General features: G+C 51.1%; 1 protein-coding gene across 1 annotated transcript; it reads left to right on the top strand.

The window, feature by feature from the left end:
* Positions 1–1,030: 1,030 nt before the first annotated feature.
* WHAMM (WASP homolog associated with actin, golgi membranes and microtubules) lies at positions 1,031–14,425 on the top strand. Its single transcript, XM_087829262.1, has 10 exons — positions 1,031–1,596; positions 2,910–3,083; positions 3,698–3,848; positions 5,009–5,178; positions 5,970–6,135; positions 8,491–8,678; positions 9,571–9,657; positions 9,886–9,981; positions 11,003–11,603; positions 13,442–14,425. The coding sequence occupies exons 1-10, from the start codon at positions 1,036–1,038 to the stop codon at positions 13,735–13,737; spliced, it is 2,490 nt and encodes an 829-aa protein (XP_087685388.1). The 5' UTR covers positions 1,031–1,035; the 3' UTR covers positions 13,738–14,425.
* Positions 14,426–14,642: the final 217 nt, after the last annotated feature.

Below are 14,642 nucleotides of genomic sequence, written 5' to 3'. Positions count from 1 at the left end.
GGTCACACTGGCCCACCTGCAGGAAAGACCGAGAGCTCTCTGAAAGGTCCCGCTGCAGACCCCTCACTGAGCTTAGAGGTTGAGGGTGGGACTTCCAAGCCTTCCCCTGGCCCAAGGACAGCTCTTTCGGGAGAAATCGCTCCACCAGTCTCCAGACTCTGATTCCGTCTGACTTTCTTCCGTTAGCTGAGAGCATGAATCAGTTTCTAGACCATTTCAAGTCTGCAAATGGCGATCTGATCTCCGAATTTTACATCTACTGCCCTACACCCAAACAGGCACACCGCAGACCCTCCGAAAAAGCCGGCTGAGCTGGTAACAACGAACCTGTGGTTTATGGAAGGTTTGCTCTCTCCAGGAAGCCTGCACCTTCCTGTTTCCTGGGGAGCAGGAACCATCAATTCACTGGAGCCCCCCCACGCAAAAGACAGAATGGGACTGGCCGGTGTGGCTCAGGGGTTGAGCATTGACCCAGGAACCAGGAGGTCAGGGTTCAATTCCCGGTCAGGGCACCTGCCCGGGGTGCAGGCTCCTCGATCCCCAGCAGGGGGCGCGCGGGAGGCAGCCGAGCAATGACTCTCATCATGGATGTTTCTCTCTCTTAAATCAATAAAAACGCATTAAAAAATTTTTTTAAAAATTAAAACTAAAAAAGATGGAACCGGCCGGGCGGTTCTCACGGGCTCCCAGCCACCCGTTCCCCCGACAAATACCTTTTCCGCCTCAGTCTGTTCAAAGGTGGGAAGGGTGAGGCAGGGCCTGGGAATTCCCGGGTCCGGGATGACGCCGCGTCTCTGATTGACACCCGAGGGCGGGGCCGCAGGGAGACGCCTGGCCTTGTCATTGGCCGTCGCGGGCCCGCCCTCTGGGATCCGGCCAATCCCGGGCGCCGCTGGAAGCCTCCCAGCCGCCCAGCCAATCGGAAGCCGCTGCGGGAGGGGCGGCGCTGACGCGATGACAGTGGAGCGGAAAATGTCGCGGCGCCGCCGGGCCTGCGGAGCGGCTGCGAGGAGGCCGGGCCGCTGACCCCGCGCCATGGAGGACGAGCAGCCCGACAGCCTGGAGGGGTGGGTGCCGCTCCGCGAGGACCTGTTCGCCGAGCCCGAGCGGCACCAGCTGCGCTTCCTCGTGGCCTGGAACGACGCGGAGGGCAAGTTCGCGGTCACCTGTCACGACCGCACGGCGCAGCGGCGGCGGCGGCGCGAGGGCGGCCGCCCGGGGTCTCCGCCCAGCTGGGCCGGGCTGCTGTCGGCCGCCGGGCTCCGCGGCGCGCACCGGCAGCTGGCGGCGCTCTGGCCGCCGCTCGAGGGCTGCTTCCCGCCGCTGCCGCCGGAGCTGGAGGCGGGCGGCGGCGCCCGCGGCCTGTGGGCGCTCGTGTGGCCGGCGCGCGCGGGCCCCGGCGAGGCGGCGCTGCAGGAGCTGTGCGCGCGGCTCGAGCGCTACCTGGGGCTGGCGGCCGACGGCTGCGGCGGCGCCGCCGTGCGTGACGCGCTGCTTCCGGCCGACGGCGGCGCGCCCGACTGCGAGAGCCCGCGCGCCTTCCGGGAGCGCGCCCTGCGCGCGCGGCGGGCCGAGGCGGGAGCGCGCCTGCGCCAGGTACGCGGGCGGGACCCCCCAGGTGTAGGGCCCCCCGGCCATCGCGGCGGGGGGCGGGCGCGGAAGTGGGGGATCTTCCGGGAGCCCCGGGCTGCGCGGGGAGCAAGTTCATCATCTGATGCGGAGAAAGGGGGCGCAGGGGCGGTTCACCTGCCCGGAGCGGCCGGGGCGATGCTGCGGGGCGCGCGGGAGGCCCGCGTTGGGTGGAAGCAGGACGCGGTTTATTTTCCACCCGGTGTCCGAAGCCAGCGCTCTGCAGGGACCAGAGCCACCGTGGTGACTCTGAGTCTGTCCTGCTGGGGGCTCGGCGACTCCGTGAACTTGGGGAGCACAGAGGGGGAGCTGGAGGCGCCTCTATAAAGTCCTGCTGAGATTTTTTTTATTTTTATTTTTTAAATATGTTTCTATTGCCCGGCCGGGCGTGGCTCAGCGGTTGAGCATCGACCTAGGATACTGGCGATCAGGGTTCGATTCCCGGTCAGGGCACATGCCCAGTTGCGGGCTTGATCAATGACTCTCTCATCATTGATGTTTCTGTCTCTCTCTCTCCCTCCCTCTGAAATCAATAAAGGTATATTTAAAAAATATATATATATGTTTCTATTCATTTAGGAGAGAGAGGAAGGGGAGAGGGAGATGGAAACATGGATCGGCTGCCTCCTGCACGCCCCCTGCTGGGGATCGAGCCTGAAACCCAGGCCTGTGCCCTGACCGGGAATCAAACCAGGCAAGTCTTGGTTCATGGGTCGAGGCTCCACCGCTGAGCCACACCTGCCAGGCCCTCATGAGACTTTTAAAAGGGCCACAGCATTGCAAAGCCTTCATCACCAGAAGAGTGATGCTGAAACCCCATCCACAATCGGCAACCCGCAGACACCCACTGTTAACGCTGTTGATATGTGATGAGTCTTCCGGGTCGTTTTCAACGAGTTTTGTTTTGTTTTGTTTTTGTGGGTTTTTTTAAAAAAAGATATCTTTATTGATTTCAGAGGGAGGGAAGGTGGGCGGAGAGAGAAACATCAATGATGAGGGTCATGGATCGGCTGCCTCCTGCGCGCCCCCTGCTGGGGATGAAGGAGCCTGCAACCCCGGCATGTGCCCTGACCGGGAGTCGAACCTGGTTCATTGGTGGGGGCTCAACTGCTGAGCCACGCCGGCCGGCCGGAGTATTTTGTAGGCAGTGGAGATACAATGTTGAACTCTGCTCGCCACCCTGATACGCTGACATTTAAAACATTACGGTTCCTTTTGTCTGTCTGGTCTGATCTTACACCGTCCGTACTCCAGCCGCGTTTACTCCCTCCCCCTTCCAGATTCTTCAAGGCCACGAGGGCGCCAACACCATGGTGGCGTTAGTGGAAGTGTATCGGGAAGAAGATGAAGCCTACCAGGAATACGTTACCGTGGCAACCGCGTACTTCCAGTATTTACTGAAGCCATTTAGAGAGATGCGAGAAGTTGCAGCTTTATGTAAGCTTGACATTTTGGTATGTCTTCTTTATGTTTCCACTTTATCTGACGGACTGTCTGTCACGTTATTTCTTTAGTCGCATTTAAGATTCAATCTGTGTTGGCCTGTTAGATTAGATGATATTGTGAGGTGTGTGTTTTTTAAATGATATAAAAAATGAAGACATTTTACATGGGTCATCTTCAGAAAAGAATCATGGTGTTGAAAAGCTTTCTGTCGATAAAAGAAACCGTATCGACAGCTAAGACTCGAGTGCCGTGTACCGGGCCCATGCTGAGTGCTTAACAACACAGGTCTCACTTAAACAACTGTGTGTTAGTGTTAACAGAGAAACAGTTATGTTATTGACAGCATTCCTCTCTGGAGAAAGTTACTCTGGTAACATGAAGTAAAAGTAGGGTTGTTTTCCTCCCATTATGCCTCAGAGAATCCCTGTGACTTCCAGGTGGTGGCCAGTTTAGAGCCTGTCATTCTCAATAAGGAACTGCGTGCTGAATTTATGAAACTATTGGCTGAGCAGCAGCAATAAAAGTAGTTGAAATAATCCACGTGACCCATTTTCTTTCAATTTCCCAATGTCTGTACATTACTATTCTCTCTTACCTGTGCAGTTTCCCATTCTTTCTATAGAAATCCTTGGATGAGGATGATCTGGGTCCTAAAAGGATAGCAGCCCTGCAGAAGGAAGCCCAAGAATGGACCAGGCAGGCTGAAGAAGCTGTCGTCACTATTCAAGATATCACAGTGAATTATTTTAAAGAAACAGTAAAAGCATTAGCAGGTAATATAAAATGCTACAACTAACATACATGTAATTTTAAGTTTATTCAAAAAAACACTTGAGTGTCTCTTTAGTGCCAGGCACTAGGTCCTGGGGATTCAGGACAAGCATAAACAGGCACTGTCCAGCCTGCTGAGGGGAGATGGACCTGACTTACATGTTCATCCAAATGTACGGGGGAGAAGCCACAAGGAGGAGATAAACATGGGGCCCTGCGCCTGAGAGAAAAATCAGGCTCCGTCAGGGCGGTCAGCGGGGCCTCTGATGAGTGGCAGCTGCCCCGATATCTGAAAGGCAGGTGGAATTTGAGAGAGGGAACAAGAGAGAGAAGAGTGTTCCAGGCAGAAGGAATAGTGGAGATGGAGGCCCTCTGCTGTGAGGGAGCTGGGCAAGTGTGAGGAACTCTGAGAACGCCCCGGGGCTGGAACAGCGCGTGGGGAATGTGGGGTAAGAGTGTGTGGGCAAGACCACAGCAAGAGACCCCGGGGGGCCCTGTGGGCTGGGCCAAGGGTGCTGTCTTCCCTTAAATCATCCTCCACGGTAGTTCCAAACGGGAAAGAACCTCTGTCAATCAGTTTGTTAAAGCCTAGTACATTCATCGGACAGAATGCCACACAGCTACTACGTGTAAGTCTCTGTCGGATGAATGGCAAGAGTCTCACCATCTAGTAAGTGAAATAAACAAGGTATGCAGGGTGAGGCAAAAGCAGACTTCCAGGTGTGACTATGCCAAACAGAGCGTATTCTTGTCTTATTATTTATTAACTAGTGTATTTTCCATATGAACAACTGTAAACCTACTTTTGTCCCACCCTATAAAGATCCTGTGGGGCTTTTTTGGGTCAAACTACCTCTATAACCTTGTCTGTCTAGTCTAGACTGTACGCACCAGAATGCAAGAAGCGATTGTGAGTAGGTGAGATTCATGATTATTTTCCTCTTTTTAAGAAAAAAAATCAGGTATCTAAAATTGTATACCAAGGGCCATGTATTATTTGTGCGGTAACAACAACAAAAAAGTCATTACAGTAAACTTCCTTTTAAAAAGGATGTTTTGCAGGTAACATGGGAAGCAATAAACAAAGAATTAGCTCAGGGTAAGCTTTTCACTTTTTAATGAGCCGCAATCAAGTTTAATTTTTTCCATTATGATCCAACAGGGATGCAGAAACAGATGGAACAGGATGAGAGGAGATTTGGCCAGGCTGCCTGGGCCACGGCAGCGCCCAGGCTAGAAAGGCTCAAGCTGATGTTAGCTCGGGAGACGCTGCAGCTCCTGAGAGCCAGAGAGTTGTGTTTAAATCACAGAAGAGCTGAAATTCAGGGAAAGGTAAGACAAGATAAAGGCGACTTCGCTTCAGAAATAGACTTTGACTTCAGATATCATCTTTCCTTCCAGCCATTGTTAAAGAGCTTCCTTTCTCATTCCAACACCATCTTCTAGAAGACGGAAATTTCAGGACTAGGGGCGGTTGGCCATAAAGTTTCCCTTTGCTCAAGATGGTTTTGAAATATTATATTGTAGGATTCACTTGATAATAACATTGAACTCAGTACTGAAGTAGGCAATATACTTTAAAGCTTATTATTTTTTAATTGATATTGAGAGAGAGAAATGTTGATGTGAGAGTAACACCAATCGGTTGCCTCCACTCACACGGGCCGGGGATCGAACCCGGAACCTCTGGGTGTATGGGACGGCACTCTAACCATGAAGCCACACCAGCCAGGGCTGGGGAAATACTTCAAAATCGACTGAGCAATATTTTCAGCACGCCTTCAGAATAATCAGAGGTGCTTCAATCTAGGATCGTAGTCACTTAAATGTCTCCCTGCAGTGTTATGACGTTAAAGCAGAAAGCGCTGTAAAGACCTCACTGCTATTTATTTTTCTCAGAACCTAAATGTTTCCATGTGTTTCAACAATGAGATAAAATATTTGTAAAAATGTTTAATGGGGCATTTTTGTTCCACGGGATGAAGTGGAGGAGCGTTTCTTCTCGACGTGCTCCTTTATATTTGGTACCGGGCAAGGAACAGGAAGTAGCTCAGATGCTTCTAACGTTTGCTTTCCATATTCTAAATATTTTATCTTGCTCTTATTTTTTTCATGAAAACAAGATGGAAGATCTTCCAGAAGAAGAAAAAGACCCAGGTGTTGTAGACAAACTAGAGATACAGTATTACGAAGTTCAATTAGACCTATATGAGGTTAAGTTCGAGATATTAAACTATGAAGAAATGCTACTCATTACACAGTTGGAATCTATTAAAAGAGTTATAAAAGGTAAATTTTATATTTAAAATATAAGTTAAAAGATTTAAATTACACATTCAAGGAAATGCAGACCATATTGTCAATTACTTCTTGTAAATTGTCTAAAATATCTGCTGAAAGTTTGTAAAGTTTCCCTTCAATATTTTTATAACTCAAATGATATATTCATGGTTAAACATCCAGTAAAATAAAGGAGAACTATTATTACTCTCCAGTTCCATCAGGTGGAGATACTCACTGATAACAATGCACTGACCAGCTTTGTAGCCTGATGTATATAAACATCAGTTTTTAGACTAAAACTGTATCCTGTTTCCTTTAATATGTAACGACCGTCATTCCGTTTCAGTAAGTGATAAAAATCTCCAAAAATTTTAATGGCTGCATAGTATTCCATTATACAGACATACCGACTGGTTTCCAGCTTTTCACTGTTGTGAGCAGCAGTGTAGTGAAGACCCGTCTGTGTGGGGGGCAGATCATTTCCTTGGAGTAAGCTTCTAAAGATGAAATCATTGGTTCAAGGACAGTGCAAAATTTACCTTTGGCAAGTATGTGTTAAAACAACACAACAGCAATCATTTGGGGTATATTTTTCCTCACCTCTGTTATTTTCTAATTTCTAAATTTCCTGCCACATAATGGTCCTCTAGACAGGTGGCACAAAATGGCATTCCCATCAGCAGATTATGAAAATACCTGTTTCCATTCCATACTTTCACCGTTCTTTCAAGGTCTTACCTGACTGATAGCAAAAAAAATGGCATCTTCTAATTTTCATTTATTCCAGTTACCAGGGAGGTTGAAGGCACTTCTGTGTGCTGACTGCCCATCTGTATTTTTATTAAGTGCCTATTCGTGGTCTTTGCCAGTTTTTCTTTGGACTGTTTCCTTTGCATATTAAGGCTCTTCCTCTCTCATGAGTCAGACGCTGCCAATAAACTCCCCGTGGCCTGCTTTTTCTTGCCTTGCAGAAATAGTTAATTTTTACTCTCTCTTTTGATGTCACACCTGGCAAAGTCCTCCTCATCCTGAAGTTGTGTCAGTATTTTACTTACTTTTTTCTCTTAGTATTTGTATGATTTTTAAAGGAACATTTAGCTCTCTGATCCAGACATTTATTTTGATGTGGGGCAGGAATCTAATGTTCCCCCCAAGTTGTTAGCAGTCCCAGCCACTGGCTTTGCAAACATTGTCCCCTACCGCTCTGACTTGCTACCTGTCTCATATCCCAGATTGTTATACTTATTATTTGATCGGCTCATGAACTGTTATTTTCTTTCACCGGTCTGTGAGCGGCTTCTGGTCCTGGTACCACCTCCTCCTGCTGTGTCCTGAGGCCCATCTCAGAGCAGCACATCCGCCCAGTCACCCTGCTGTTCCTTCCACACACTCTCTGACTTCTCCTTTATCTTCCAGATGAAATTTAGAATCATTTTGACACGTTCAAAACAAAAAAATCAAAACACTCGGAATTTTTATTGGGATTGTGCTTAAAATTAGAGATTAATTTGGGGAGAATTGTCGTCTTTGCCATTATGAGTCCTTCCATCCACGAACATGGTAGGTCTCTCCATTTACTTAAGTTTTTTCTTTTTCCCTAAAGTTTCTGCAAGTTTTATAATTTTTCCATACAGATCCTAAGTATTCAAAAAACTTCATAGTAGTTCTAGATTATAAGCATTTTACATATTTAGGTAAAACTTTATTTAAAAAAAGTTAAGTCTGGAAGAATGCATGTCAAGTTGTTAGTGTTTCCCTCTGGAGGGCTGAGACTCCAAAGGTCTGGAAAAGGAAAATAAAGTTTGACTTTTTATTTCATGTACTTCTGTAGGGCTTCAGTTTGTTAGAATTAGCATACATGTATTTTTAAAAAATCAACATGTAATCAAGATTACATACCATTAGGGCCCCTCAGTCATTTACTGCTCGCAGAATGTAAGTTGCCATCTGGGGGGGCAATTTGATGATCGTTATGAACAGTCTTAAACATTCATCTGCTAAGGAAGTAATAGGAAACGTACACAAAGGTCTACATTCAGAGATGTTCACCACAGTGAAACTGATAACAATGGAACATTCTAACAACAGAGATTGTTTGGAGAATACTGTGTTGCCATTAAAATTGTGTTTCCATCACACGGAAAATGTTTTCTTAGAACTGTTTACTGATATGTGTGGCTGTGTAAGTAGTTGTGTGCATGCGTGTGTGTGCGCGCATGTGTGTGTACATACACATAAATGTTAATAGTGTTCTCCCTGGTGGTAAGATTACACGTGACCTTTACTTTCCTTACATTTAAAATTTTTACTTTTTTTAAATAATAAAACATGTCTGTAAAAAAATCATTTTTTTTTTTTTAGATAAACAGAATGAAGTTGTCTATTATGACCCATGTGAAAGTCCAGAGGAGCTTAAAGTCAGTGAACACATAATGGGGACGCAGGATGACAGGAATCTGGGGGTGAGAGAGCTCCGTCGGCAGTGCCAGCAGCTGGAGCGTCAACGGGGCAGGATCTGCACCCGGAGAGCCTACCTCAGGAACAGAAAGGTGGGCGCCAGGGCAGCTTCCTCGCTTTCCTCTTCCAGGCATTTCTTCTTTCATGAAAGATAAAGAGGGATCGAAAATAAGGCTTTTACCTTATTTTGTGTGTGTTGATAAGGATACCAGTAGCTGCAATTGCAATATAGTTGCAATTTTTTTTCTTGAAATGATTGTTTCTTTGGGGATTTAAGCATTTACCATAATCATCTCTAGATTGTAATTTATCCAGTGGCTGTTGAATGCCTAGTATATACACAGGTATTTTAAAAATCGTAAGTAAAAACTTCTAATTATCAGCTATAGTGAATTCTAAGATTTAGTGTAAATTGTTGATTGTAAAAACAGGGATAATATTTAGCTCATTTCAATCTTTATAGTCAGTGGTTTTTTTCTTAATTTAAAAAAATTCCATGATTATATAAAAAGGTAACATGCTCAGATGGTTAAGCATCATTGAAATAAAGTTTTTAATATGATTTTTCAGGTACTTGTAGGTTGGATATATGCCCATGTAGGTATATTTGGAAGTATAATTACTGTTTGCACATTATGGGGAAATGTGCTTAAAACAGCAGCATTGAAACATTCTTAGGACAGGTGCCATGTAAGAATGGGGGACTCCTGCATGTCCCCTCATTTCCCCTTGGTCGGAGAATTCACTTTTTCGTCTCTTAAAGCACTAAATCTGCGGCCCTTCTGATCGGGCACAACTGATCCTGCACAGGCCCATCTGCCCCAATCACGAGGCTGATGCGGTGGCACCACTGAGCCTCTCCAAATCTCCTACTTGTGAATGTCTTACACGGCAGCCCCGACGCTATGCTTTTTTCTTTTACCTTTCACATGATGGCCCGTGGTAATAGTGAAACCACGTAGGTGATTTGTGTTGTTCCACCAGGATCGATGCAAAGAAAACCATCGGCTCCGACTGCGACAGGCTGAGGAAAGTGAGAGATATTTTCATCAGCACCACAGCATTCAGATGGTGAGTGGAGAAAGCTCCCTCAGGTCTGCATCACGTGCACACTGGTTTCGCTCTGCACCCTGGATCCCCGCCTGGGCCTGCTGCTGTGGCCTCGACCCCTCGAGGCTGTAGCCCAGGCCTGTGGGCGTGGTGGTGGCCCCGGGGAGGTGATAATGTTGTGTTATGACCCCTTTCTCTCCCAAGAATTTTATTTTAGGGAATTTACAAATGCAACTTGTTTTAATACAGAAGAGAGACAAGATTAAAGAGGAAGAGCAAAGGAAAAGCGAGTGGATAAGCCAGGAGCGCCAGAAGACCCTGCAGCGACTGAGAGCGTTTAAAGAGGTAGGTGTGGGCAGTCGCCTCGCCGTGTCGCGGGGAGAGGGACCGCGACCACCCGCCTCAGGAGCATGGGGCATGAGCAGATCACTCAGAACACAAAGTGTTCCCCAAATGCGTTACTCTTACTAGACAGACAAAAGCCAAAAGGACTATGGAGATGTTCCGACATCCCCTTGAGTGGTGCTAGCTCTGCCCCCGTGTCCACCTGCAGGGAAAACTGAAAATAGTGAAACTGCCCTCAGCTGTAGCTGGCTTTTTCCTCATGTGCAATAAAGAATTATTCAGAATGCAACCAAGGAAACTCTGACATAAGCACAGTCAAGTTTCCTATTAAAAGTGAGTAGGGCCCCGGCTGCAGGAGCACCGTCTGGCAGAGAGACGGCTGCAGGGCCCATCCTGGGTCAGCGCGAGGGAGGCAGCCGATCCGTGTTTCTCTCCCTCGCCAGCTGTCTTTGAGATGTGTTCATGTTCATATGTGTAGCTCTAGCTCATTTTAATGGTTACATGGTACCAATATTTGCTGTTTCGTTGGCTCATCGGTGCCTTCGTTAGGGACCCCCACCCCTCAAGGTTAGGTTTTTCTTTATCGAATGAACACCTGAGAGACCAGGACTTTTTAAATTCACCTTTTAAATTGTAAAATTTACTGTAAGCCTAAAAGTTAACGAGACATCCGTGATTCCTGTTGTCACTTATCATTTCGAGGCCCACTCTGCTGGTATTTTTCCTAGACCTGCTTTTTGCGTGGTTATAAATTTACTGCATCGTCTGTATTTTTTCAGGCTCTCACAGACTTTGAACTAGTTGTGTGTCTCTGTGGCTGCCTAGTGTTTTAAATTAATTCACGATTTTTCCAGCGAACGTCCCACGGCCCGCAGTTAGTTTCTGGTCCCCACCACGCGACCCCAGCGCCTCGGGCACAGCAGGCGGAGGGGTGGCGGCCGGGCCCGTCCTGCAGTCGGGCGGGTTCCGGCATTTTCGGGCCGTCCCGGGGCCGTCGCTCACAGCGGTGTTCCCCTTCCAGCGAGGCCCAGCTCGGTGCGCCCCGAAGACCCGGAGCCCCGAGCGCCAGGCCCCAAACCCGCCGGGACGTGGCCGGCCCCCGAGCGCGGCGGTCCACCCGCCCCCCAGGAGAACCGCCGGGGCTCCGCCGCCCCAGCTCAGCGGCGCGGGAGCCCCCGAGAGCCCGGGCAGCCCTGGGCATGGCCCCGGCCGGACGCTGGCCCCGGGCGGCGACCAGACCCCCCCCAACCCCAGCGACGGGGCGTCACTGCCGCGGCCCCCGCCCCCTCCGCCGCCTCCGCCTCCGCCTCCGCCGCCTGCACCGCAGTCTCCGCACCTGCCGCCTGCACCGCAGTCTCCGCACCTGCCGCGGCCCCCGCCCCCTCCGCCGCCTCCGCCTCCGCCTCCGCCGCCTGCACCGCAGCCCTCACCTCCGTCTCCGCACCTGCCGCCGCCGCCTCCGCCTCCACCTCCACCGCCGCCGCCGCCTCCGCCCGCCCCGCGGCTCCTCCCCGCTGCAAGTCGCCGGGACGGGCCCGGGCCTGGCGGGGCCCCCGTGACGGATGAGCAGCCGCGGCCCCTAGTGAGCGAGCCCCCTGCGCCCGGGCCCAGCGCGCCCCCAGGTAAGCGCCGCCACCCGCCCCTGCTCCCGCTGCGCTCCGCGGCGTCCGCGGACCGGGGTCTCCCGAGCTCGGGGCCTGAAGTTCCCCGGCCCGCCGGCGGCTGTTAATTCCTCTGCCAAGTGCGCGCAGCCCCAGCGGGAACCAGCCACCTCTCAACACTGGGGTCGCGGGCCTCGGAGCTGAGGCCGAGAGAACCGGCCTGTTTCAGGTTCCTCGGGACGTGGGGTGGGTGGGACACCTGCACCTCAGGGTCCTTGCAGAGCTGACTGGGTGGGAATCCGCGGGGGAGTGTTGGTCAGAATAGCAAGGCCCTCGCGGACTGGCGGGGGGCTGCGCGATCCCGTGGGAACTGAGCGGTTAAAAAGGCCTTCAACTCTGCAGATCCCTACACTGAGCGCGGGGCTGTAGGACGGCCTGGGGGCACCGCCGGGGCCCCGGCTCACGCCTGCCCAGACTCCAGCCCGATGCCCTGTTCCGGCACAATGCTGTGCACGTGTTTTCAAGGCTAAGCGTGAATGCCTCCCCCTGGGTAGGACCCGCCAGGCACCGGGATAGGGGATGTGAGTGACACAAACACGGGAGTTCCAAACCGTGGTCCTGGATGAGTGCTGTCTGGTTAGTGTGAGTTCACCATGTCACTCTACCTAGGAACCGGTACAAATGGAAAAGTCCACGCTATCAGGTGGAGACCAAACGGCCCCACCACGGGGTTTGCAACATGGTTTAAATGGGGAGGGACGGCGTGCCTGCCGGTGCCCAGCCGGAGCGTGGCCGTGGGCAGAGCCTCGTGGGGAGCCTCACTCCAGCCTGGGTCTGATGCCCAGTGTGGGGAAGCCCTGGAGAACTCTGCGCACTGCCTCATCCCCGTGAGCCACCACCTAAAATGCCCGTCCAACTCTTCCTGCTTCTAGAAGTGTCGTAGAACAAGTTACAGGTGAAGTCCAAGTGAAGTGGTACTTTGTTAGCCATCGCATGGCTTCCCTCCTGAGCTAGAAACCACCGCTCACCTCGCCTCCCTGGAAGATCTCTAAATTAGGGGCCACAGCCAGCCGGTCTCCAGCAGGTGGCCAAACACTCCCCAACTTAGGGGCCTCACGGTGCCAGGGTGAAAATAGCTTCTACTCCCCAAGGCTTTGAAACTCCGATCTAATTTGTGTTTTGACAGCATTTCACAGCCTCAGGAACAAAGCACAAAAGTCACCTCAGGGTAACGTGGGTGGAATTAGAGGCACTGCAAACAGAGAGACGTGCCAGGGCCACCCCCACGGGTTCATTGAGCTGATTCAAGTTTTACTTGAAGCCTCCTCTTGTGTGGAAACCTGCTCGCTTCATTGTCACACTGACTCGTTCGTCATCGCTGACATCCAAGACTGAAGTGAGAGAAATGCGCAGGGTGCACTTTTTAAATAGACTTTTTCAAAGTGGAAAGGGAAGTGGAGGAGATGCAGTCTCAGGGGTACCGAAGTCATGCCCATGGGGTCTGATGATTTCCCCCCAGGCACCTGACCCTTTAGGGTCACAGGAAGGACCGCAGCCCCCACTCTAACGAAGGGTGTGCAGGACTGTGCCTGTGAGTGGCGGTGGTTTGAGAGGTACTGGGGGTAAGCGCTCGAGATAAAACAGCAGCGCCTGGACTGTGCTGGATTCACACAGGAGCCGGGGGCCAGCCTTCCCAGCAGATGATGAAATCATCTGATGGGATCACGATTGTGTGTTTAAATCACGGCGTGAACTGGCGTGTGACTCGACACCTTTAATACACAGAACTGTCCGGGTGTCTTGGGGGGAAAGAGGGTGACTTCCTGGCAGTACCTGCTCTGTTTGCTCTGTTACTTCAGGGTCCATGGATGAAGTGCTGGCCTCCTTAAGGCGAGACAGGACCCCGCTCCGGAAGGCGGACATGCCCGCCTCTGCCCCTCCCCACGCCTCAGTCAACGAGCACATCCTGGCTGCCATAAGGCAGGGCGTCAAACTGAAGAAAGTGCACCCCGACCTTGGCCTGAGCCCCAGCAGCAAGCCAGCCAACGACCTGGAGACCAGCATCAAGGCTGCGCTCCAGAGAATCAAGAGGGTGTCGGCCGACTCAGAGGAAGAGGAGGAGGGGGAGGAGGGTCCCGGCGAGTGGGACCACTGAGCTCGCTCCAGGGCCTGTTCCGGAAAAGCCGATGAGCAGGGCAGAGTGGCCACACGACCGCCGGGAGGCTGCAGGGCCGCGTGCAATACCGCAGCTGCTAGTCAGTGCCGTGGGGTTTTTGTTTTTTAAATCCTCACTCGAGGATATTTTTCCCGTTGCTTTTCAGAGAGAAGAGGGGAGAGCGGGGGAGAGAGACACATCGATGTGAGAGACACATCGACTGGTTGCCTCCCACACGCCCCCGACCAGGGCCGGGGATGGAGCCTGCAACCAAGGATCCTGCACTTGGCTGGAATCGAACCCGGGACCCTTCCGTCTATGGGCCGACACTCTAACCACTGAGCCACACCAGCCAGGGCAGTGCTGAGGCTCTAACGCCAGAGGAGGGGAGAGGTGGCCACCTGCACACACCAGACTGCGGCCGGGCTGAGGCCCATGGCGAGCGCTGCCGGCGTAGAGTAGCAGTGATCCTGCACCGTGGGTGTTCTGGAATCATTCCTCGTTCTGAAAGACGTTCACACGACAACGGCAGGTGGTGAGCAGCACAGACTGCTGACCGTGTCCCGTGTGTGTGAGCATTACTTTAGCAACCACCAGCAAATCGCTTATATTCAGGAATTATTTTAAATGAGATGTATTTTACGTATCAAGCACTCTTTTAACTCATAATAAAGAACTATTTATAATGCATCAGTGTCACTCACGGGGAAGTGGAAACACGAATCTTAACTGGTGAAAAGCACAGCCTTCCCTGGGTGTTGGGTGGGGAGGGGTGTTAAAGTTTTCAATAGGATTTCAGCTAAACATTTAAGCAAATACTGAGGGTTGGGGGGAGTGCTGTTCTCTCAAAACTGAAGTCTGCTGGAACCCTTTCTCCCCTTGCTTTGTGCTAGTATCAGGAAAGG

Source organism: Miniopterus natalensis, chromosome 22, assembly GCF_054644295.1.
Source record: "Miniopterus natalensis isolate mMinNat1 chromosome 22, mMinNat1.hap1, whole genome shotgun sequence".
Taxonomy (NCBI): Eukaryota; Metazoa; Chordata; class Mammalia; order Chiroptera; family Miniopteridae; genus Miniopterus; species Miniopterus natalensis.
Note: the sequence above shows the minus strand (reverse complement) of the source record. Positions and strands in the feature narration are given on the sequence as shown.